This window comes from Sarcophilus harrisii, chromosome 2 (assembly GCF_902635505.1).
Source record: "Sarcophilus harrisii chromosome 2, mSarHar1.11, whole genome shotgun sequence".
Taxonomy (NCBI): domain Eukaryota; kingdom Metazoa; phylum Chordata; class Mammalia; order Dasyuromorphia; family Dasyuridae; genus Sarcophilus; species Sarcophilus harrisii.
The window spans coordinates 18,427,846-18,453,445 of record NC_045427.1 but is presented as its reverse complement, the minus strand read 5'-3'; the positions used below and the strand labels follow the sequence as shown (position 1 = coordinate 18,453,445).

The following is a 25,600-nucleotide window of genomic DNA, read 5'->3' as shown; positions in this document are numbered from 1 at the left end:
TATTAAGTTCTTCCAGTATGTTGGAAGCTGGGCTGCGAGTACAAAGAATGAAAGGATATTTTAAAGAGCTTATATTCGACTGGTTAATCAGCAATACTGTGTCCATCACACTTCACTTGGGTCTTAGAATGACTCCCAAAGGTGGGTGAGAGAAACTAAGGCTGAGAGAACTCAGGTGACTTGTTCAGGATCACCTGGCTCCTAAGCTCCTGAGGGAGGATTTCAACTCCGGTTTTCCTGACTGTGAGTCTAGCTGCCTCTGAAAACTCTTACTTGAATGACCAGGAACTGGGTGCTCTATAATCTCAGCTCTGTTAAACTCCCTCTTGGGAAGGAAATGATTTTTCCTTTGTGAACTTAGAGAGTGAATCTTGTATTTGAGTTCTTCTGACATCAGAGGCCAATGGGGAGTTGAAAAATGTGGTCTTCTAGGCCACTGAAATGGCTTTTAGGCAGTGGCTGACCACACCGGAGGCAGGGGCTGGCGGAGGAGAGGGAGTCTGATGTTGCCTGGGACATCACCCTAAGAGATGTTCCTCATGGATCCTCTTGGGAGCTTCCTCGGTGTCTCTGGCCCTTTAAGATGGGCCGCTAGAACCCACCGGGCAGCTGAAGGCAGTTGGTCTCCTACGAGCTGAGTGACAACGGAGGGAGGGATCGGTGCTTTGAGGGAAGTGCTGGCCCTTCCCCTGCAGGGGGGCGGGTGATGAGACAGATGGATACAGCAGTCAATCCGGACACACAGAAAACCTCACCTGTCAACTTGGTAAGTCCGGGCTTGGGGGGGGATTTCTCTCTCATGACCGGTTCACTGAATTGCAAAAGCCAAAAGCCAAACTGTGCCTTCAGAGACCTTCGTTCTACCCCGGCCTGACATTTTGTTCCCGTGCTCCCCTTCCCCATCCCTCCCTTACCGACATTTTTCTTTTTATTCTCTCCCACTTTTCAGCTCTTCTCATACTTACTTCCTGTTCCTCCCTCTCTGGTGGAAAGAACCAGGATGTGGCTCTTTCTGAAATCTGCTCATCAGCCTGAACACACTGGGCCTCAGTTTTCTTTGAAAATTGAGATGAGAATAGACGACTTTGGAGGTCTCCAGAGGACTCAGGAGCTGGGCTCTCACTAGGCCATCGTTCTCCTCTATCCCCTTGACGGGATTCTTTATTCTCTCCTCCTTCACCTCAGTCTCTGATAAAGTGGCCCTTTCTCCTTCACAAGGCTTCTGATACACTCTTAATCCTCTCCCCTCCTGTCTTCTCCAGCAGGTTCCTACCTCAATCATCTTCAATCTCTCCCCATCTACTAGCACCTTTCTTGCTCCCTACAAACATATCCAAGTCTCCCCATCCTTAAAAAAATTTCACTTTTATCTCTTTATACTATAGAACTAAATCTCTTTTCATTGTCAAACTTGTAGAAAAAGCTGTTTATATTTCTTGTGTCCTCCCTCCCTTCTCAATGCTTTTCAGTCTAATCTTCCATCTCATCACTTCTCCAGCTACCACTGCTCTCTTAATTCCTAAATCTGATGGACATTTCTTTCTTTTGTGTGTGTGTGTGAAATGAGGCCTTTATTAGAAATACTTGATGTAAACCTTGTTTCCCATATTTGTACTTTCCTTCTAACCCTTTGTTTGTACAAAACCAAAGTATTTTCTTTTTCTGATGGACATTTCGCCAGCTTCCTTTCTGAATTCCCTGTAGCTCCCCACGCTGCTACTAGCTGCCTCAGTGACAATATAAGATTTTCCCCAATCCATCCAGCAAATCTGTCTTCTCCAATACTCTGTCATGGACTCTCTCCTCTCTTACACATTCACCCACTTAGGGACCTCATTAGCTCTAATGGGCTTAATTATCACCTTTTGGTAGGTGACTTCCAGCCATATCTTTCTCCTGAGCTCCATCCAGGCAAACACAGCAACTTTATCTATTCAACACCTCCCATTCAAGGTCCTCGAGGCATCTCAAACTCGCGGTGTCCAGGACTCAGTTTCCCTTTGCCCCTCACCGACTCAAACCCATCTATCTTCTGGAAATTCCCATTTCTGTTGGGAATATAACCATTCAGCCTTCCTAATTTAAATGGTCATCTCCAGAATTCAGAATCTGGGAACTAGAAGAAACTCTGGGGACCTTGAGGAATCACATCATTCAGTACACTGTCCTCATTTTACAGATGAGGAAGCTGAGACCCAAGGAGGGGGGCGGGCTTTGCCAAAGTCACAGATCCTGTTGGTGACAGGTGATAATGATAGAATCACCGGAAATGATCTCAGAGGTCAGAAAAATAGCTGGGGCTTATATAGCTCTAAAGGTTATTCAATGATAGCTAGTGCTCCCTCATTTGACCCTCACATTGACCCTAGTCCAGCATGTTAGATGCTCTGATAAAAGTTTTGGTTTTCTTTCATTCATTCATTTATTTTTTAATTTATTACAAATCATATCTCATTTGATCCTCACAATGATCCTGGGAGGAAGGTGCTATTATTATCCTCATTTTACAAATAAGGAAACTGAGATAATCGGACACAGGTTAAGTCTTCGAGTCAGGAGGATTTGTGTTCAAATGTGGTTTCAGACACTGACTAATTAAGCAGGCAGTCAGGAGGCCAGTGGAGAGAGCTCTCTAAAACATGGCTGGTGTTCTGGATTCAAGTCTACTTGAAGAACAAGTCTATTACTGACTGAGAGACCCTCGCTTGTCTCTGTGTGTTCACATTTTGATAGGCGACGGATACTGGGACGTGCCCTTTCCACTAACCAAATCCCAACCTCTTTTCTAAGTTTCCTGCCTTGAATCTGGGGGTGGGGGGAAAAGAAGCCATAAATACAAAATGGTAATAATGAAACTCACAAAACGCACAAAATAGAGGCCAAAACAAACAGGCCTTTAGCAAACCAGTGCCATTATTGCTGCAAAACTGATCAGTCCTGAGCTGTAGCATTTGTGTACACTCCACCACCCCACAGAGAGAACCCTTGGCCAGAAAGGAAAACTTAGCAGTCCCTTATTTCTTCTATGTTTCTCACACGGCTGTGAAAGATTAAGTCATCAAGCACTCATGAAGTACCTACTATGTGGCAGGCTAAGCACTAAGGATACAAAGAAAGGCAAGCAAATGTTTGATGCCCTCAGGAAGCCCAAAGTCGGATAGAGAAGACAGCATGAAAAAAATTAACTATATTCCACATATACAGAGCCAATGAGCGCTGATCTCAGAGGGGCCGTACTAGCAGCGGGGAGGGGTGGGAAAAAAGGCCTGGGGTAAGTGGGATTTGCACTAAATCTTGAAGGAAGCCAGGGGAGCTAAGAGGTGGAGATAAGGAGGGAGAGCACTCCAGGCACAGAGGGGCAGTCAGTGCAGAAGCATGGGGGGGGCTGTCTGCCTTAGGTGTCATGGGTACTAGGGAAGAACTGGGGCTGCCCTTCCTTTTCAGCTTTCGTGAATTCCCCTAATAGGAAGGGCATTCCACCGTTTTTCTAAACGGGGAACTGAGACCCAGAGTCACAGCACAATAATTGTCCCAGGTGGGATTAGAAGCTGTTTTCCTGCCGAGAGATGTAGCTTCTCTCCTATATGACAACGCCCCTCCCTTTTTAGTAAGCAAGCTTTTCTTCTTTCAAAAGGGACTGTGCTGAACCCACCTGAGGTCCTGGGCATAGTGAGAACGGACCTTAGGTACTCGGGAACCCTTGGGATGGTGTCCCACCTGATAGACCCCCTGGCTGCATTACCCTGGACAGGTCACTCCCTTCAGTACTCATTGTTCCCATCTGTAAAATCAATCCATCAGTCAATCAAGTGAATCACCTATTCTGTACCAAATGGGGGTAGAGGCCACCTTCCGGCCTTTGCTTTCTATTGGGAGACACAAAAGAGGATGATTGCAATAGGGTTTTTGTAAACATCAAAGTTTAGGGCTGGAAAGGACCAGAGAAATCACCTGGTTTTAATTTACCCACTTATTTTACAGTAAAGAGTATAAAGAGATAAATCTGGTCCTAGAGGCAGGATTGAGTCCAGGACATCTACCTCCAAATCCATTTATCTTTTTTGTATTTGGCCTTTTGTGTATCTTAAAACATTTTATAAATGCTAGTAAGTTATTACTGAATTATTATTCCAGAAACAAGCAGCTACAAGATTGCAGATGGAATGACACAGCCATGGTGGATCCCAGCATCCTTTGCACATGGTGGCAGAGGGTAGCCAGGGGCACCGTGTTGCACAGAGTGCTGAGCCTGAAGTCAGGAATATTCCTCTCGGTGCTTTCAAATACGACCTCAGACACTAGCTGTGTGAACCTGGCCAAGTCACTTAACCCTCTTTGCCTCAGTTTTCTCATCTGTAAAACGATCTGGAAATGGCAGACCACTCCACTCTCTTATCTAAAAACAAAACAAAACACCCTATGAGGTGACTCAGACAGAGCTAAACAACAAAAACAGGATAGAGCCGACTTTAGAGGGGATCTCAACTTAGTTTACAGAAGAGGAAACTGAGAATCAGAAAGAGAAAGTGACTTATGCAGAATTACCCAGGGAGCTCTCAGCTGAGCTTAAGCATTATACAATGGAAATAGCCCTGGGTTTGGAGACAGAGGCCCTGACTTTGAGCTCCAGAAGTATTTGGACTATTCACTTGAGCCTCAGTTTCCTAGTCTATAAAATGGGTATCTTGGATGAGATAACGCTTGAGGTCCCTTCCAGAGCTGGGTACCTGGGAGTCAGTATACAGGTGCGGAAGCCATTGGGCAGCATGAAAGAGTAGCTTTAGGAGCCGGGACTGAGCAGCTTTCCCCTTCCCTCCCCTCCCCCATGTTACGGTACCTCCGGATGTCTGTCTTTGTGCCCCAGTTAAGAGTTGAGGCTCTTCGCTTAAGAAGAGATCGTTTCATTCTGAGGCCCCAGTGCCCGGTACCTGCAGCCATTTTTTTTGCCTCTTTTTGTTAGCCTAGCACTAAATACACTATCTGCAAATAGTAGGCGCTTAATGTTTATGGATAAGTCACTGATCAATAGTTGCTTAAAAGCTGCTTGATGGATTGCGTCGAGGGCGCTGCGGGTTTGGATACTGTGTCATTTCGGACGGGCCGCTTCTCTGGGACTCAGTTTCCCCCCATGCAAGAAGAGGAGGGGCGTCTCCGCTCTAATTCCGATCCTGGGTCACGTGTGGGCGAAGCGGCAAAGCCCCGGGAGCGTTTGGGGGAGCACAGCCCGGAAGTTAGGGTCAGAAGTCGGCTCAGGCTTTCGCTGACTGCGGGGCGTGGGGGAAAGACCCTTCTAGTCTCTAGGGCCTCAGTTTGCTTTTCTGGAAAAGCCACTGAGGTCGCGGTCCCGCCAGGTTGCCATGCCTCCCCCGGGCCGCGGGGTGGAGCTGCGTCCCCGCCCGGGATTGGGAGTTTTTTTTAAGGGTAGGGAGGGGCTTGTCCGGGAGAGGAGGCGGGTCCGGGACTGTGCTGCTCCTAACTCCGCCGCGGTGAGTGTCCTGGGGGGGCCGGCGTCGGGGGCGGGGGGTGCTGCGCGCAGCGCTCAGTCCTCGGGGCGGGTGGAGGTTACTCGGGAGTCCCCCCGCCCCGATCCCTCCAGCGCAAGTCCTGGGAAGGGGTGGGGAGGCCCGCGAGGGAGCAACCCCGTTCGGGAGCGGGGGTGGGGAGGGGGCGGTGCTGCCTCTGGGTCCGCGTCTTCCCGGCGGGGACCCCCTGGCGCTCATTCCCAGCCCCCCGGCGCTGCTCGGACTCCTGGCTCCCCGCAGCGCTTCCCCCTCCCCATCGACCCCTCTGGGATTTAGCGCTTCCCTCCCCCTCCCCCTCACCCCGCGGCGGTTTGTAAGCCAGCCTGACCTCCCGCGCCTTCCGGGTGGGTGGGATCGGGACCCCCCAGCGGGCTGCAGCTTTCCCGGGCCCTAGATTGGGAGCCGGCCGCCCTGAGGTCACCTAGTCCGGCTCCGCATCTTAACGAGCAGAAGTTCGAACTTCATCGGCGGAGCTGGAAGGGGCCTGGGGACGCAGGACGTTAGAGGATAGAACATGTCAGTGTTACAGTAAATAGAACTCCGGGAACGTGATCCTGGAACCTGGGGGGTGAGTCTGGGCCGGAGCGTGTTACCGTACAATGGCAGTGTTGGAATAAACAGAACTCGGGAGCAGCGTGGGACGCAGAACGCGAGCGGTTAGGAGAGAGCCAACGCCGGAGGTTACATAGAACTTCTAATGTTGCAGTAGAGTGAATGTTACAATAAGTACAACTGCGTAGATTGTTACAATAGGTAGAACTGCTGTAGATTGTTATAATAGATAGAACTGTGGAGATTATTACAATAAGTAGAACTGAGTAGATTGTTACAATAGGTAGAACTGCTGTAGATTGTTACAATAGATAGAACTGCCACGATTGTTACAATAGATAGAACTGTGGAGAATGTTACAATAAGTAGAACTGTGTAGAATGTTACAATAAGTAGAACTGCGTAGATTGTTACAATAAGAACTGCATAGATTGTTACAATAGGTAGAACTGCTGTAGATTGTTATAATAGATAGAACTGTGGAGAATGTTACAATAAGTAGAACTGCATAGATTGTTACAATAAGTAGAACTGCGTAGATTGTTACAATAGATAGAACTGCGTAGATTGTTACAATAAGTAGAACTGCATAGATTGTTACAATAGGTAGAACTGTGGAGAATGTTACAATAAGTAGAACTGCATAGATTGTTACAATAAGTAGAACTGTGTAGAATGTTACAATAAGTAGAACTGCGTAGATTGTTACAATAAGAACTGCATAGATTGTTACAATAGGTAGAACTGCTGTAGATTGTTACAATAGATAGAACTGCTGTAGATTGTTACAATAAGTAGAACTGCGTAGATTGTTACAATAGATAGAACTGCTGTAGATTGTTACAATAAGTAGAACTGCGTAGATTGTTACAATAGATAGAACTGCTGTAGATTGTTACAATAAGTAGAACTGCGTAGATTGTTACAATAGATAGAACTGTGGAGAATGTTACAATAAGTAGAACTGCGTAGATTGTTACAATAGATAGAACTGCTGTAGATTGTTACAATAAGTAGAACTGTGTAGAATGTTACAATAAGTAGAACTGCGTAGATTGTTACAATAGATAGAACTGCTGTAGATTGTTACAATAAGTAGAACTGCGTAGATTGTTACAATAGATAGAACTGCTGTAGATTGTTACAATAAGTAGAACTGCGTAGATTGTTACAATAGATAGAACTGCTGTAGATTGTTACAATAGGTAGAACTGCGTAGATTGTTACAATAGATAGAACTGCGTAGATTGTTACAATAAGTAGAACTGCGTAGATTGTTACAATAGATAGAACTGCTGTAGATTGTTACAATAAGTAGAACTGCGTAGATTGTTACAATAAGATAGAAACTACCACGATTGTTACAATAGAGTAGAACTAGAGAAATATTTACAATAAGTAGAACTCTAGATTGTTACAATAAGTAGAACTACAGTAGATTGTTACAATAGATAGAAACTACTGTGAATTGTTACAATAAAAGTAGAACTCAGAATAGATTTTACAATAGATAGAACTTAGAGAATTTACAATAAAGTAGAAACTGTGAAATTTACAATAAAGTAGAAACTATAGTAGATTATTACAACAAGAACTGCATAGATTGTTACAATAGAGTAGAAACTGCTGTAGATTGTTATAATAGGATAGAACTGTGGAGATTGTTACAATAAGTAGAAACTGAGTAGATTGTTACAATAAGTAGAACTCCACGAGTTAGTTACATAATGGTAGAACTGTAGAGAATATTACAAATAAGTAGAAACATGTGAGAATATTACAATAAATAGAACTGTGAAATATTACAATAAGTAGAAACTTGTAGAAATATTACAATAAAGTAGAACTACGTAAGAATTAGTTACAATAAGAACTGCATAAGATTATTTACAATAGGTAGAAACTACTAGATTATTATAATAAATAGAAACAGAATTATTACAATAAGTAGAACTAGATAATTGTTACAATAGGTAGAAACTGCTGTAGATTGTTACAATAATAGAGAACTCCGATTATTACAATAGTAGAAAACTGTGGAGAAATATTTACAATAAAAGCAAACTATGTGAAATGTTACAATAGATAGAACTGTGGAGAATGTTACAATAAGTAGAACTGTGGAGAATGTTACAATAAGTAGAACTGTGTAGAATGTTACAATAGATAGAACTGTGGAGAATGTTACAATAAGTAGAAGTGTGTAGAATGTTACAATAAGTAGAACTGCGTAGATTGTTACAATAAGAACTGCATAGATTGTTACAATAGGTAGAACTGTGGAGAATGTTACAATAAGTAGAACTGTGTAGAATGTTACAATAGATAGAACTGTGGAGAATGTTACAATAAGTAGAACTGTGTAGAATGTTACAATAAGTAGAACTGTGTAGATTGTTACAATAAGAACTATAGAATTTTTAAATGGTAGAATGTTAGGTGTTAAATATAGAATTGGAATTGTTAAATAAGAAATAGTAGATTTTACAATGGAGAATGCCTATTTTAAATAGGTGAACTGTGGAGAATGTTAAATAAGTAGAACTGTGAGAAACAATAAGTAGAACTTAATTGTTACAATAAAGAACTGTAGAATTTTTAAAAGTAGAACTGTGGGTGTTAAAAGTAGAACTGTGAATTTTAAATAAGTAGAACTGGAGAATTTAAATAATAGAACTGCTGTTGTTACAATAAAGAACCAAAATTGTTAAATAGGTGAACTTTGAATTTTTAAAAAAAGCTGAATTTTCAAAAAGAAACTAAATGTTTTTTACAAAAAATAGAATTTTAGGAAATTTTAATAAGGGAAAACTTGTAAATTTCAAAAAGAAAACTGTTATTTAAAAAAACAAATAATTTTCAATAAGTAGAAAATGTTTTTAAAAATAAAAAGTAATTTTTAATAAAAAAACGCAATTTTACAAAATGAACCTAGATTTTAAAAAAAACCAAAGTTTTTACAATGGGTAAACTTTAAAAGATTTTATAAAAGAAAACTTGGAATTATTACAAAAAGAAAACTGGTTTTACAAAAAAACTCTTAAATTGCAATAATAAACTAGATTTTTACAAAAAAACAAATTTTTAATAATAAACTTTAAATTTAAAAAATAAACCTTTTTTACAATAAAACGAAAAAATTTTTTAAAAATTAAACTTGGGGTTTATAATAGAAAACTTAATTGTTACAAAAAAATTAAATTTTCAAAAGGGAAAACGCCAATTTTAAAATTAAACGTAAATGTTAAAAAATAAACTCATAATTTTACAAAATGAACCTTTGATTTTACAAAATAAACTTTGGGGTTTTCAAAAGGGAAAACCGGAATTTTAAATAAAAACAAAATTTTAAAATAAGTGAACTGGTAGAAATTTAATAATAAAACTTAATTTTTAAAAAACTCTAAATTTTACAAAAACTTTTTTTATAATATAAAACATAGTTTTACAAAAGTAGAAACGGTAAATTTTTCAAGGGTAGAACTCCCATTGTTACAATATAAACTGAAATGTTAAAATAATAAACTTTAAATTTACAATAAGTAAACTTAAATTTTAATAAGAACTATAAATTTTACAAAAAGTAGAAACCCTTTTTAAAAAAGAAAACTGGGAATTTTAAAAAAACATAATTTTACAAAATTAAAATCTTAATTTTAAATAAATGAACTGGATTTTACAAAAGAACGTAAATTTAAATAATAAACGGGGAATTTAAATAGTAAACTGGAAAATTTAAAATGAACAAAATTTACAAAAAAAACTTGCAATCAAAGATAGAACTGTGGAAATTTACAATAAGTAGAACTGCATAGATTGTTACAATAAGTAGAACTGCGTAGATTGTTACAATAGATAGAACTGCGTAGATTGTTACAATAGATAGAACTGCTGTAGATTGTTACAATAAGTAGAACTGCGTAGATTGTTACAATAGATAGAACTGCTGTAGATTGTTACAATAAGTAGAACTGCGTAGATTGTTACAATAGATAGAACTGCTGTAGATTGTTACAATAAGTAGAACTGCGTAGATTGTTACAATAGATAGAACTGCTGTAGATTGTTACAATAAGTAGAACTGCGTAGATTGTTACAATAGATAGAACTGCTGTAGATTGTTACAATAAGTAGAACTGCGTAGATTGTTACAATAGATAGAACTGCTGTAGATTGTTACAATAAGTAGAACTGCGTAGATTGTTACAATAGATAGAACTGCTGTAGATTGTTACAATAAGTAGAACTGCGTAGATTGTTACAATAGATAGAACTGCTGTAGATTGTTACAATAAGTAGAACTGCGTAGATTGTTACAATAGATAGAACTGCTGTAGATTGTTACAATAAGTAGAACTGCGTAGATTGTTACAATAGATAGAACTGCTGTAGATTGTTACAATAAGTAGAACTGCGTAGATTGTTACAATAGATAGAACTGCTGTAGATTGTTACAATAAGTAGAACTGCGTAGATTGTTACAATAGATAGAACTGCTGTAGATTGTTACAATAAGTAGAACTGCGTAGATTGTTACAATAGATAGAACTGCTGTAGATTGTTACAATAAGTAGAACTGCGTAGATTGTTACAATAGATAGAACTGCTGTAGATTGTTACAATAAGTAGAACTGCGTAGATTGTTACAATAGATAGAACTGCTGTAGATTGTTACAATAAGTAGAACTGCGTAGATTGTTACAATAGATAGAACTGCTGTAGATTGTTACAATAAGTAGAACTGCGTAGATTGTTACAATAGATAGAACTGCTGTAGATTGTTACAATAAGTAGAACTGCGTAGATTGTTACAATAGATAGAACTGCTGTAGATTGTTACAATAAGTAGAACTGCGTAGATTGTTACAATAGATAGAACTGCTGTAGATTGTTACAATAAGTAGAACTGCGTAGATTGTTACAATAGATAGAACTGCTGTAGATTGTTACAATAAGTAGAACTGCGTAGATTGTTACAATAGATAGAACTGCTGTAGATTGTTACAATAAGTAGAACTGCGTAGATTGTTACAATAGATAGAACTGCTGTAGATTGTTACAATAAGTAGAACTGCGTAGATTGTTACAATAGATAGAACTGCTGTAGATTGTTACAATAAGTAGAACTGCGTAGATTGTTACAATAGATAGAACTGCTGTAGATTGTTACAATAAGTAGAACTGCGTAGATTGTTACAATAGATAGAACTGCTGTAGATTGTTACAATAAGTAGAACTGCGTAGAATGTTACAATAGATAGAACTGCTGTAGATTGTTACAATAAGTAGAACTGCGTAGATTGTTACAATAGATAGAACTGCTGTAGATTGTTACAATAAGTAGAACTGCGTAGATTGTTACAATAGATAGAACTGCTGTAGATTGTTACAATAAGTAGAACTGCGTAGATTGTTACAATAGATAGAACTGCTGTAGATTGTTACAATAAGTAGAACTGCGTAGATTGTTACAATAGATAGAACTGCTGTAGATTGTTACAATAAGTAGAACTGCGTAGATTGTTACAATAGATAGAACTGCTGTAGATTGTTACAATAAGTAGAACTGCGTAGATTGTTACAATAGATAGAACTGCGGAGATTGTTACAATAAGTAGAACTGCGTAGATTGTTACAATAAGTAGAACTGCATAGATTGTTACAATAAGTAGAACTGCGTAGATTGTTACAATAGATAGAACTGCTGTAGATTGTTACAATAAGTAGAACTGCGTAGATTGTTACAATAGATAGAACTGCTGTAGATTGTTACAATAAGTAGAACTGCGTAGATTGTTACAATAGATAGAACTGCTGTAGATTGTTACAATAAGTAGAACTGCGTAGATTGTTACAATAGATAGAACTGCTGTAGATTGTTACAATAAGTAGAACTGCGTAGATTGTTACAATAGATAGAACTGTGGAGAATGTTACAATAAGTAGAACTGTGTAGAATGTTACAATAGATAGAACTGCGGAGAATGTTACAATAAGTAGAACTGCATAGATTGTTACAATAAGTAGAACTGCGTAGATTGTTACAATAAGAACTGCATAGATTGTTACAATAGGTAGAACTGCTGTAGATTGTTACAATAGATAGAACTGTGGAGATTGTTACAATAAGTAGAACTGAGTAGATTGTTACAATAAGTAGAACTGCGTAGATTGTTACAATAGATAGAACTGTGGAGAATGTTACAATAGAACTGCGTAGATTGTTACAATAGGTAGAACTCCATCTTGTGACAGTAGGACCTAGGAGATTAGGCTAGAACGGAGAATGTTCCAACAAAATGTAAAAATGACAGTAAATAGAACTCATAAAATCCATCCAATAAACAGAACAACGTGGAATAGTTCTACAAATAAAACTACAGTAGAATGTTACAATAGAACCCCGAATGGTCGAATACAGAGTCGAATGTCACGATAGAAAGCAGAATGTTAGAATAGAATGTAGAAATTACAACAAATAGAACAGCATCAAATGTAACTAGAGATGTAGAACTTGGAGTGTTAGAATAAATCAAGAGGTATTATGTTAGGCTAGAACTTGGAATGTTACATAGACAGAATGTTAGAATAGAGAGAAATGTTTTTGTTGTTGTTGCTGAGGCAATTGGGGTTAAGTGACTTGCCCAGGGTCACACAGCTAGGAAGAAGGAGAATGTTCACAATAGCAGATGCTAAAGAAAGTAAACTAGACCTAGAGTCTGGAAAACCTTGAGTTCAAATACTGCCTCAGGTGCTTTCTAAAGCGGCAAATCACTTAACCTCTCTCTACCTCATTTTCCCCATCTGTAAAATGGGGATGATAGTAGTATCTACTTTGCCTGATTATTGTGAAAATACCGTGAGATAATTTTTCATTTATAAAGTCAAGAAAAAAACATTTTTATATTAGCCACGTTGCAAAAGAAAGCACACAAAAGAAAAAAAAATGTAAATATATACTGCACTGCAAAGTCTGTATTCAGAATTCATCAGTTTGCTCTCTGGAATTGGTTAGCATTTTTCACCTAAGATCCTTTGAAGTTGTCCGGTTTCATTGTTTTGATCAGAGTAGCCAAATCTTTCACAGTCGATCACCGAGACAATATTGTTGTTACTGCTTATAATGTTCTCCTGGTTCTACTCACTTCACTTTGCTACAGTTCACACATTCATATATTTCATCACAACCCTATACCACAACTCGTTCAGCCATTCTCCGACTGATGGGCATCCTCTGAAATTTTAATATTTGTAACCACAAAAAGAGTTGCTATAGATAATTTTGTATAAATAAGTCCCTTTTCCTTTTATTATTTTTTTTAGATACAAATTTAGTAGTCCTATTTCTGGGTCAAAGAGGGCACAAAATATTACCCCTTTGGGCATAGTTTCACATTATTCTCCAGAATGGTTAGATTAGTTCACAACTCCATCAATAATGCATCAATATGGGGCAGCTAAGTGGTGCAGTGGGCATCAGCCCTGAAGTCAGGAGGATCTGAGTTGGAATCTGATCTCAGACACTTAATATTTCCTAGCTGTGTGACCCTGGGCAAGTCACTTTACTTCAATTGCCTCAGGGGGGAGGGAAATGCATCAATATTTCAATTTTTCCACATCCCCTCCAGCATTTGTTATTTTCCTTTTCTATAATATTAGCCAGGTGTGAAATGGTATCCCAGAGTTGTTTTATTTTGTCTTTCCATGGGATAATACTTGTAAAGTACTTTATACTTATAGTACTATATAAATAATAAAGTACTTATATAAATAAGTACTATATAAATAATAGTGATAATTAATATTGTTGCTAATAGAATTTAGGGATTCCCCTGGGAGCATCTTGGAGAGGGGAATTGATAATGTTAGAGCTGATGGGGACCTGAAAGGTCCTGCCATTTCATTTTACAGAGAAAACTCTGGATTTTAAGCTGTCAGAGCTGGAAGAGGTCTTGGAAGTTGGGTTGTAAGAAATGGGATGTCTGAATTGGGAAGCGCCTTGGGCGACCTCTAGTGGTAAAGCCCGTGAAGTGTTATGCAAACTTGAACTTTCTCCATCCCTTTTGCACATGCCCCAGGCTCCTTCCTTACCTCCAGTTCCTCCTTTTCCTTAGGGCACCCACCACTCTCTCCTAGCAGCACTTCCTGCTCCCTGCTCCCTCCCACACTGCCTTGTTTTTCTGGTGTGTTTTTATACACATTACCTCCTGCCAGAAAATGTTAAAAAATTAGTGTCTGTATTCCCACAGGGCATGATATATAGTTGGTGCTTAATAGAAGCTTATGATTGATTGGCTTGAAATATGGAAGATCCTGGTGTGAATCCCCCTGCTCCAGACACTTCCGGCTAACCCTAGGCAATTAACTTACTTTCTCTGGGAAAATGAAAGGGCAGAAAGTATCTGAATTTCAAAGGCCCTCCCAGCTCTAAATCCATATTCCTATGACTCCTCAGTTTACAGAGGAGGTGTAAAAAGAATCAGGTGTCAGATCTGGAAAGAGCTGAGCTCCCAAGGGGAAAAGAAAAGGTTCAGCCTCGGAACCGGGAAGTACCTTGGATCTCCTCTTGTCCGATTTTCACGTTGGATTTAGCAATTAACTTGAGAAGTTAAGCAGCATGTCTGAGATCAGAAGTTCAGAAGGGGCCAAGCCAATTCGGGAGCCCAAATCTTCTGGCATCAGTATTAGTGGGGTAGGGTTCAGAGAAAGGAAGGGAGTAAGCATTTATTAAGCACTTACTGTATGCTAAATAGTTTAAATATTATATCCACTTCATCTTTATATCCTGGGGAATAATATTTCATTTTACATTTGAAGGAACTAAAACACATACAGGTTCAGTGACTTATTCAGGGTCACCCAGCTAAGATTTGGACTCAGATTGTAAGACTCAAATAATAAGAATGACATTTATGTGACCTCTTTTTTTTTTTAATAATAACTTTTTATTTTCTTTTTTTTTTAATAACTTTTTATTTTCAAAGCACAAGCGGAGATAGTTTTACCTATTCTTTTTTTGAGGCTCAAATGCTAATGGGTGTGAACACACTTGGTTACCCTGGGGAGGGAGTAGGTGAATTGCACTTTGTTCCCAAGCATATGGCCGGGAACCGAACCCGGGCGTCCTAACTAGAGACCAGAACTTGCCAGCGATCCCAGCCAAGTCTGTAGTGTGGAGCTACTTGGAGGTTTTGGATGTGACGCTCTCCATGAGAAGACTCCATCTAGAAGAAGCTAAGAGATGAAGTGACTTGCCCCATGTCAGGTTTTACCCTTGGTAAAGTAGGACTGATGGACCTTCCTTTCCCCTCGGGACTTCTTGGAAGTGAGAGCTTGGATTCTCATTCTCCTAATCCCGAGCCCCTTGTCTAATGCTGCAATCTCTCGGTTTCTCGGGCAGGATTCTTCAGAGTTCACCCTGGCCCTGCTCAGCCTGGATGGCGTTGTCCTCTCCCCAACAGAGAATGACTTTGTCCTCCACGTCAAGGAGGAACTGGACCGATTCCTCCTGCAGAAGCAGCTGTCCAGGTGAGGATCCTGGGGGTCCGGGGAGGTGCCGTCCAGGTGAGGATGCTGGGGGTCCAGGGGAGGTGCTGTCACCGATCCGGCATACGAGGGGCTGCTCGGTTCCAGGATCTGCACTGACCCCTCTGTTTCCTCTCAGCCAGATCAGTTCATATGTAGGAAATAATTAGCCATCATTAGACAGGTATAATCTGTGACTGCACTGAAGAATAGGCCAGAGAGGGAGCAGGATCAAGAACCTTGGCCATCTTGGCCCTAGAGAGACAGCACGGCATAGATAGTGTTGACCTTAAAATCAAGAAGACCTGGATTCAAATCCTGCCTCTTCCATGTATCGGCTTTGTGACCTCATGAGTGCCTTAGACTTCACTGAACCTTGGTGTCCTCGTCTCTAAAATGGGGCAGGAGATGATAACGGCTTATGGCACTGACTTCCTGGGATGCTTTGATTGTAAGGTGCAGGTGAGATTCAGTAATTACGGTAGCTAACCTTCACACAGCATATTATAACTAGCTCATCTGGTTCTTGAAACAACCCTGTGAAGGTGACCTCCTCCAGGATTGCGATGGAAGCTTCTCTATAGCCCCGGAAATTAGCAAAAAGCCTGGCACATAGTAGGTGCTTCATATGGCACATAGTATGTGCTTTATAGAGGTTTGTTGGTGAATTAACTGATTGATTGAACCGTCTCTAATCCCCTTATCAAATGAGATAAATTATGTAAACTTCTTTGCCAACTTTAAAGCAGCTAGACAGCCCAGTGGATAGATTCTTATATATGGTTTGCCTCAGTTTCCTCATCTGTAAAATTGGGATAACATAATAGCTATCTCTCAAGGTTCTGATGAGGAACAAATGAGATGATAATTGGCTTTTTCTAAAGCACTTTAGAAGCACTCGCTGTGGAAGTGCATTATCATCATCATTATTATTGATCCAGGCCATGGAAATGACTGCTGGGTCTGGAGCCAGGAAGACCTGAGTTCAAACCTGGCCACAGGCACTTACTAGCTGTGTGATGCTGGGCAAGTCACTTCTCCCTGTATGCCTCAGTTTCTGTAAAGTGATCCAGAGAAGGAAATGGCAGCGCACTCCAGTATCTGCCAAGGAAACCCCCAATGGGGCCCAGAGGTAGCGATCAGTTCATCAGGAGCCCTAGGATCCTGGCTTAGAGCTAGATGGGCCCTCAGGTCGCCGGCCTCTTGTTTTACGGTCAGTGCCGGGCCTGGAGGAGCCCCAGAGGCCGAGCCATTGGCACCCATGGCTAGTCTGGGGCAGGATTCAAATCCTGGTCCTCATCATTCCAAGGCCAGGGCTCTGTTCCCCTGTCTAGTCCCCGCTGTCCCGCCATTGACTCCAAAGCCTGATCGAAATGAGAGCCCTCTTCTGACCATGAGTGGACTCAGCCCTGGACTCTGCCCCAGACAAGCCCTTTCTCTTGTCTCGGAGATGGCAGATTGGGCAGCTCTCTGGTCCCCTACTAGTGGACAGACTCCCAGACAGGGGGCACCGGCCCCGACTCCACTGCTGGGTCCCGCTGGAATATTGGCCAAGTCGTTTGGGCTCTCTCTGCCTCAGTTTCCTCATCTGTCATTTGGGGCCCTCCCGGAGCTGAGTCAGTGATAGCCTAATGCCCCGGCTCCTTGGAAGCATTTCAGCTTTTCTTCCCCGGCCCCTCGAGAATATCAGACCTTCAGACAGCGCTTGGAACTCTTCAAAGTTTTTTCTTTGTACATAGCCCTTTCATTTTAGTCCCTGTGAGGTTATACCCATTCTACAGATGGGGCAAAGATTTGCTCAAATTCACACAGCTAAGACGAGGGAGTGTGGAGGACTGTAGGGAGACTGACCTCGGAGCCGGAAGGCCTGGGGTGCAATATCATCTTGACCCTCGGTAGCCGCAGGACCACAGACAAGTGACTTGTTCCCTCTGAGCCTCGGTTTCCCTCACTTTCAGAATGGCTCAGCTGACCGCCAAAGGCCCCTTCTTTGTAGATCTGTGATGCCGAGTGGCATTTGGGGGTGCCATCACCCGCAGTCTGGACTTGGAAGACCTCTGAGGCCAGCTGGCAGGGGTTGCCCATCCTCCCAGTCAGTCCTCAGCAGTTGGCACTGCTCTCAGGGGCCAAGGCTCAGTCCCCATCCCAGCAGCGGGCCTTTGGCGGTCACTGGGGCTCCCGTGGTTCTTCTCCGCCAAACCTCCTCAGCTCCTTCGAGCAGCTGCCATGACATGCACAAGAGACCCTTCCTCATCCTGGCCTTCCCCGGCTGTGGTGCCCGGCACAGAACCCCAGCCTCCAGCTTCGGGCAGAGCTCAGTGGGACGGCCCCCTCCTTCCTCAAAGCTAGCTGCTCCCTAAACGTTTCCCCAGTGAATGCATGAAAAAGCACTTGTAAGCACCTACTGTGAGCCAGGGACAGAAATACAAAGATAAGAGAGTCCCCGCCCTTGGGAACTTACATTCTAATAGGGACACAGCAGAGACAGAGACACCGGTGGTGAGTAAACCTAGGGGCTTTGAAGCGGGTAATAGTGGGCTTCATTTGGGGGTGTCCCCAGAGCAGGAAGGCGCTTGGGAGTCTGAGGCTGCTTGGGCTAAGGAGAAGGGGCAGAAGGAGGACTGGGTGGGGGCGCTCCTCCCCTTTCTCGCTCCTCCAGCTGGTTTGGCCCTTCGAGGCGGTCTCAGGGTTACGGCCGGGGATGGGGAGGGGAGAGCCGCCTCACTCCCCTGCCCTTCCCAGGCTGGGATGTGAGTCTTCCCAGGGCCTGGGACTAACGCCCGTCTCATCCCTTCCACAGAGTCCTTCTCTTCCCACCCCTCTCGAGTCGTCTCCGGTACTTGATCCACCGAACGGCTGAGAATTTCGATCTCCTGAGCAGTTTCTCGGTCGGGGAAGGCTGGAAGAGGAGGACTGTCATCTGTCACCTGAATATCAGGTGCGAAGCCAGGCTGCACTCCTGGGGTGCAGCGGCCTCCCCCGGGGAATGCTGGGAGTGGCCTCCAAAAGGGGGCCCGGGCCCCCATCTCAGCCTCCGTTTATCAAGTCGTGCCCCACGTGTGCTTTGTAAGCCTGACGTGCCAGGGAGAAGGAGAATGCAGGTCAAGGCCGCCGGCCTCGGGCTTCGCCCTGTGACCCTGGGAAAGGTCCTGCACACTGGTTTTGCCTCAGTGCCTCTGTGATGTTGGAAAAGTCCACAAGTTTTGGGGCCTCAGTTTCCTCATCTGTAAAGGGAGGAGATTGGACTTTAAGGACCGTTGCGGTCCCCGTCGGTGCTCCGGTCTCAGAATCCTGCATTTCCTCCCCAGTTTCGGGTTCCTGGTCTGTAAGATGGGAAAGGCTCGCCCTCCCCTCTCGTGGCCCGGGGGCTCCCCTCAGACGCTGCAGAAATGCGTTTCCCATAGAACGCCTCTTCTCCCTCTTTGCTTCTAGGTTACCGAATCTGGACAACTTCTCTCCCTCCTGCCTGACCCCCGGCCGCCAGATCAGATCCCGGAGGCCGCGGCCCAGCGCTGGCCAGGAGGCCGGCTCCGGCTCGTGGGGTCCGCGGCCGGGCCGGAGGCAGCGTGGCCGCAAGCCCGACCAGGCCCTGTATGTGCCCCGGGCGCTGCGCAGGAAGGCCGAGCAAGTTCCTGACCTGGGCCCGCTTGAGGTGGACATCGGAGACGGGCACAAGGACCCCGCCGGAGAGCTTCCTGAGCAGCCCAGTGACGTCAGCGGGAGTGACCCGGACCCCGACTCGGACGCCAGACTCCCCCAGCAGGCAGGGCCTGAAGTGGCAGGAGATTTAACAGAGCAGAACCAAACGGACCCGTGTCAGCCGGACTCAGAGGAGCTGGGGCCCCCCGACTCCCAGAGCCCGTCTCAGGAGGAGGACAGCCTGGAGGCAGAGGACAAGGTGCAGCTCTCCGTGGAGGAGGACAGGAAGGCCCCCCTGGGGAAGAGAGTGGAGGAGGAGGAAGAGGGCAGCTTCTCCGAGGATGAGAATGTTGGGCTGATACAGGAGGTAACGGCCCCCGTGGGTCCCAAGAGGGGCGTCTGGGAGGAGGGCCGGGCCTCGGGGCCCGAGGGAGCAGCAGAGGGTGCCGGGGGGCCACCAGCCCTTCCCTGCAGAAAAGGAAATTAGAGGGTGAGCCCAGACACTCCAAGCACAGCCGGGCCGGCCCTGGTCACCCACCCTGGCCCGGCCCCATACAGCCGGGCTTCCAGAGAGAGAGAGGCAGACCCGCCCAGCTCGGAAGTATCTGAGGCCAAATTTGGATTCAGACCTTGCTGACCCGGAGCCTGGCACCCGGAATGGGCAGCTGTGGGAAGTGGGGAGGAGATCAGGAGGGAACAGGTCACGTCTATACCCGCTTTAAAGATGGGGAAGCTTGAGACCACCAGTTGGGAGAGTCGGAGTGAGACCCAAGTCTCTCGGTCCCCACCCCAGGCCGCAGTTTGCCACCAGACGGGGAAGGATCTCATCATTAGCCCCTTTCTCCTAGCCCGCCCTCTCCTCCAGAAGCCCCTTCACAACTGGGGGATACTGCATTCAGAAGCCCAGGAGGGGCCGCCAAAGTCCCCGAGTCCAGCCGGCCGAGGCCCAGGGTCGTACAGGCCGCCGGGGCCGGGGTCGTGTGGCCTGAGGCTCTGGGTCATATGGGCCGCTGAACCAGGGACATACGGGCCCTGAGGCCCAGGGTCACGCAGGAGGGGTGGGTCAGAGGAGGGAGGGAGCCAAGGCCCTCCTGCCTTCTTGCCCTGTGCTCTCGCCTTCATCGGAGGGGTGGGGGCCTAAGAAGGGGCCCAAGAAGGGGCCCAGGATCAGCGGGAGGCCCAGAGCCCGGGAGGGATTTGGCTGCGCCCAACCAGTGGGGGGCAGTGGGAGGGACCAGTGGGTGGGCCAGTAGGGCAGGGGGCGGGGCTGGCCTGGGACAGCCGGAGACCCCGGGTCACCCTTGGGACGCTGAGCTGGAGAATCGCCGGAGATTAGGGAGGAAGTGGCTGCTCTGGGAGGCCCAGGACTGAGTCCGGAGCGGCTCAGACGTGTGTGCAATTACACAGGGACACAGGCGTGGCACTACATGCACACATATGTGCAACATGCAACCCCCCACATCCACACACGTGTATGCCCGCCCACACATGCTGCGCATGGACACACACCTTTCTGCTCACACACACAGGCTCGCGCTCACACTCACACACTCACATACACACTCAGCTGCTCAGGGACAGAACCAGGCCCAGCCCCCGACCCCCCATCGGCACTCTTGTGGTTCCCCCAGACGCCCCTGCTCAGCTCCGCTGGCCCCTTGGGCCGGGGGGTCCCCAAAGCCTCTCCCCTCTGGCCCGTTCCCAGATCCTGGACAACCTGGTGGACCGGGAGATTCAGATCGAGAGGATCCACTTGGACAGCTGCTACCTGGAGGACGAGCTGTCGTGGGGGGAGAACGGCTTTGGCCACGTGGTGGAAATCTACGGGTTCCAGCCGTCCCTGAAGACGGAGGATCTTCTGGAGGTGTTCGCGGAATTTCAGTGAGTGGCTGGGCCGGGGGTGGGGGCGGCAGAGAGAACAGGAGCCGGGGGGGGGGGGGGGGGGGGGGGGGGGCTCCCGGAGCCCAGACGCGCTCCTTCCGTCCCATCATGCCCAGGGCGAAGCTGTCCAGCTCTGTGGGAGGTGGACTGGCAGGGCCGGGCTTCGGGGCTAAGATGTGAGGGGGCCTGGGTTTAGATGCCGCCTCTGCCCTGGCTGGGACTAGGACAGACTCCATTCATCTTAGTTTTGTCACCTGTAAAGGAGAGTTGGATGTACTGACCTTGGAGGTCCCTGCCTCACTTTCCCCATCTGTAGAACGAGGGAGATGGGCTGGAGGTGACCGCTCTCCTGTGCTCCCTGACAGCCCAGGCCTGTGATCCTCTGGTCTTTGGACAGTTTTTGGGCTCAGAGCCGATGATCTGTCACGTACCCTCCAGCTGAGTCTGATCCCTCCCACAATAAGAACAGTGATTCACCTCTGTGTAATTATTTAAGGCTTGCAAGCCCTTTGCCAACGTCTCTTCTGCCCCTCACACCAGCCCGGGAGATATTACTAACCCCAGGTTACAGATGAGGAAACTGAGGCTCTGAGCAATTAAGTGAAGTTTGGGGTCACATGGTTGAGAATGGGGTTCGTTTGGGGATGGGGAGGGAAGTTTCCCGGAAGGTTTCAGGGAGGAGCCTTTGGCCAGTCGTGTTTTCTTACCTCCGGCTTCTTTGCCCACAGGGAGAAGGGCTTCAAGATCCAGTGGGTGGACGACACTCACGCTCTGGGCGTCTTTCCCTGCCTGGCATTAGGTAACGGGCCTTTGCTTGGGGTTGCTCCCGCCTCGCCGGGCCGGGTGAGGGGCTCGCTGACCCCGCCGTGCTCTCTCCCCGCAGCCAACGAAGCCTTGACCAGGGATTTCCCGACATTAAAGATCCGTCCCCTCACTCAGGGAACCAAACAGTCCAAGTTCAAAGCCCTCCAGCGTCCAAGTAAGCAAGGAGACCTCGGGCTGGGGGTGACGGGCGGTGGGGAGGGCTGCTCCTGCTTCTGCGGCCCTCGGTCTGCCGGGAGCCCGGGACAAAGGAGGTGCCCTCTGCTCTGGCAGCCGGCGCTGGGGGTGCGGGGACAGAGATCCCAGCCCTTCCTGCCCAGCTCACGGCCCCCGAAGCCCTCCTTCTCCCCTCGGCTTAGCCCTCGCAGCTCTAAGAGGGCCTTGCCCGGCCCCCACCCATTGGATTCTGGGTCTGGTCCCACACCGAGAACCGGCCCGGTAACCGTGCCCAGAGAATGGCGTACCCGAGCTCCAGGCAGCGAATGAGTGCTGGAGAGGTCAGGGGTCCTGATGCAGACTGAGGCCGGCCCTCGGACCCTGGCTCCCCCGAGAGTCACTCAGCCTCCATCTGCTCAATTTGCTCGTTTGTAATGTGGGGATGATGGGTTATTGTGGGAGCTCTCAGAGTTGTCATGGGGAGTGAGTGAGATAATGTCCATCAGGTGCCAGAAGGGACTCCAGCTTGCCCCTCTCCCTCCTTCCATCCACCCATTCCTCCTTCAGCTGGACGGTCACTGTGGTTCTGGGTAAGAGCCGCTGAAGACAGGGACCCCCAGGGCAGGGCCCCCCTTTTACAGATAAGGAAATCGAGGTACAGAGATACTGAGTGACAGAACCAGGGATTTGTTCATAGGAGCATAGATTTAGACCAAGAAAGAACTTGGGGTTTTCGAGTCCAGTGCTTTCACTTTACAAGGGGGAAAACAGGGTCTTAGCGGTCAAGTGACTTAACTGGGGTCACACAACTAGTAAGTTAGACCAGAGCAGGATTTGAATGCGGCTCTACCTGACCCCACATTCAGCATCCTGTCCACCCTATGGCCTCTTATAGGATGGGGGATATGATAAAAGTGGGCAGGAGTCATATTGCAGAGAGGAGGAAACAAACATTAAGCACCTACTGTTTACCAGCACTGTGATAAGCTCTCAACAAATATTTTCTCACATGAAACGTTTATTAATAAGCACTTACTATATGCCAGCATTGTGATAAGCTCTCTACAAATATTTTCATTTGAAACAAACATTGAGCCCCTACTATATGCCAGCACTATAAGTGCTTTATAAATATCTCATTTGAAACAAACATTTATTAAGCACCTACTGTATGTTAGCACTGTGATAAGTATCTCATTTGATACAATGATCCTGGGAGGTGGGTGCTGGTTTTGCCCCTTTTACAGATAAGGAGACTGAGGCAGACAGTAGCCAAATGACTTGTCCATCACCCAGCTGGTAAGGCTAGGTTTGAATTCAGGTTTTCCCAACTCCAGGCCCAGCCCCCGGCCCCCTGTACCACCCAGGCCTCAAAGACCCTGGGCAGCGTTGAGCCGTCATTTAGGCGGAAAGGGGGCTGGGTTTGTACTGTAAGGATTCGCTTCTGTGGCCAGCTGTGTGGTCATTTGCCTGGAGCTGGCTGGATGACCGCTGGGTCCCTTCGGGCTCTGAGGCCCGGGGTCCTGTGGGAGCTGCGTGTTCTTTGGGGTTACAGGAGGAGGACGGGTACCTCCGAGCTGGCTTCCTGGGAGGTCACCCTGTTTCTCTCCTCCTGATGGTCTCTCGGTTAGAAATTCTCTGGTAAGCTGTGGATGAGAGGGGCAAAATGGGGCCATCCCAGGGCCAGGCCTGGGGGGGAATCCTGGAAGTCATCCCACTGTCCCAGAGACGTGACCCTCACCGCCAGCCCCAGGAGGTGAAGGGGGAGGACGGCCGGGCTTCAGAACTCACTGAGCTGTGGGGGCTTGGGGAATTGACTCCGTGGCCGAAGGCCCCGAGTCCTTGCTTGTAAAAGAGGGAATGACCATCCTCGACGACCTTTACTGAGCATTTATAAGTCAGGCGCTGTGCCTCGGGCCAGGGAAACAAGGAAAAGAGGGGCTTTAGGGGGAAATGTACGATATTTATGAATAACTGTTTTTAAAGGCCCCCATTTTACAAGCAGGGAAATTGAGAGAGAGAGAAGGGTTTTATTCCCGTCGGGCCGGGCGGATCAGGCTTGGAGTCAGAGTCGGGATCCCCCACCGCTGGGATTCAGGCCGGGCTCCCCGTTCAGCCCGCACCAAGACGGTGCTGTCCCCGTTGGCTTTCAGAGCTCCTGCGTTTGGCCAAGGAACGACCCCAGACCAGCACAGCCGTGGCCCGGAGGCTGGTGGCCCGGGCCCTGGGCCTCCAGAGGAAGTACAAAGAACAGACAAAGGGCGAGCCCCCCGCCGCCCAGCCTTGAGTCGCCACGCTCGCCGGCGGAGCGGCCTCGGCCCCGGTTTCCAGGACTCTGGGGGCTGGCCCCCCTTAGACCAGGCCCAAGGACCAGCTCCAGCCAACAGCCATCACCGAGAGGTCACCAGCCCCGGTCCAAGCCCGGTGGCCTCGAGTATATTTTTAGATGTTGAGAAGAAAATAAAAAGTGGACTGGATGAAAGTTAAACTAACGTGTATTCCTTGGTGCTCCCCTCATCCGGGATAAATGGACCGTCCTCCCGCAGACCGCCAGGGGGTGCTGTCCACCAGTCCTGGCCGGGGCCCTGCTGATGGCTCAAGGAGAGACCTGAGGAGGGGAGGCTGTGACTTGGCCTGGAGGTATTTGTGCCCATAATGGGGGCCTGTCCTGGGCTCTCCCGTCCCTTCCCTGAACGATTTTCCTTTCATAGCCAAGTCTTAATCCAGGGGCCTTTCTCTTTCTGCCTGTGAGCAGCGACTATGGGCCCAGGGTGGGGTCTCCTTGGGGTCCTCCTTAAAGTGGAACATCCAGGTGGGGTAATCCCCGGGAAAAACGGGAATTAGCAGCATTCAACCCCAAGTCCTGATCGTGTCTAGTGAGGGGGAAGCCCCTTCCAGCCCTCTAACCCCCTGGCTGGTTAGGGTGGCGGCGTTATCCATGACAGAAGGAGTTTCAATTGAATCTGGACCAGCCCTAACCTGTGAAGAGCCCGGCCAAACACAGCAGACCAGAGATAGGCCAGTCAGTCCAACAAAACAATTTCAGAGGGAGAAAAGGAGCTCCCAAGCCAAGTCCCAAGAAGGGCTTGCCTGCTTCAGGCAGGGGTGGGTTTGTGAAGTGAGAAATCCACAAAAAAGCCGGCGGGACCCCCACACCTGCATTCTTAAAGTCAACAGTCCCCCAGCTGGGCCACAACCGAGGCGTTCTTGGGTTCCGGTCTCGAAATCATTGAAATCATTAAGGTGGTTAAAACGTTGCGAGTGTCTCAAGTCCTCAGAGTCATTGAGCCTTGCGATAATTCAGCGGGACCCAGAATTAAGAACGGGGTGAGAACAGAAGCGCAGCACCAGGTTCAGTTCACTTGTCAAGGGCAGAGATTGTTAACATGTCAGGTGGTTTGATAACTTTTTGTTGCAGCGTGTCAGCTCTACGTAGGGTCAGATTTCCCTGGAAAATAAGGAACTCCAACAAATCTATCATCATTACATCTATTAACACAAAA

The 25,600-nt window shown here is 46.5% G+C and overlaps 1 protein-coding gene across 2 annotated transcripts; it reads left to right on the top strand.

The window, feature by feature from the left end:
- The first annotated feature begins 578 nt into the window (after nucleotides 1-578).
- R3HCC1 (R3H domain and coiled-coil containing 1) lies at nucleotides 579-24,585 on the top strand. Of its 2 annotated transcripts, none has more exons than XM_023495305.2 (8): nucleotides 579-766; nucleotides 15,475-15,602; nucleotides 18,400-18,537; nucleotides 19,032-19,605; nucleotides 20,944-21,119; nucleotides 21,848-21,918; nucleotides 22,003-22,098; nucleotides 24,251-24,585. In XM_023495305.2, exons 1-8 carry the CDS (start codon nucleotides 707-709, stop codon nucleotides 24,382-24,384), a joined length of 1,377 nt encoding a protein of 458 aa, XP_023351073.2. In that variant the 5' UTR covers nucleotides 579-706; the 3' UTR covers nucleotides 24,385-24,585. The 2 variants fall into 2 exon arrangements, with proteins under 2 accessions (XP_023351073.2, XP_031805526.1); XM_031949666.1 differs by lacking the exon at nucleotides 579-766 and adding an exon at nucleotides 5,343-5,486.
- The last annotated feature ends 1,015 nt before the right edge of the window (nucleotides 24,586-25,600 follow it).

Excerpts from the sequence above, each read along its gene's own strand:
- R3HCC1 (XM_031949666.1), top strand. The coding sequence starts at position 5,358 with ATGCCTCCCCCGGGCCGCGGGGTGGAGCTGCGTCCCCGCCCGGGATTG. Across the intron at positions 15,603-18,399 it reads CTGCAGAAGCAGCTGTCCAG|AGTCCTTCTCTTCCCACCCC; the intron begins GTGAGGATCCTG and ends TCCCTTCCACAG. Across the intron at positions 21,919-22,002 it reads CTTTCCCTGCCTGGCATTAG|CCAACGAAGCCTTGACCAGG; the intron begins GTAACGGGCCTT and ends CTCTCCCCGCAG.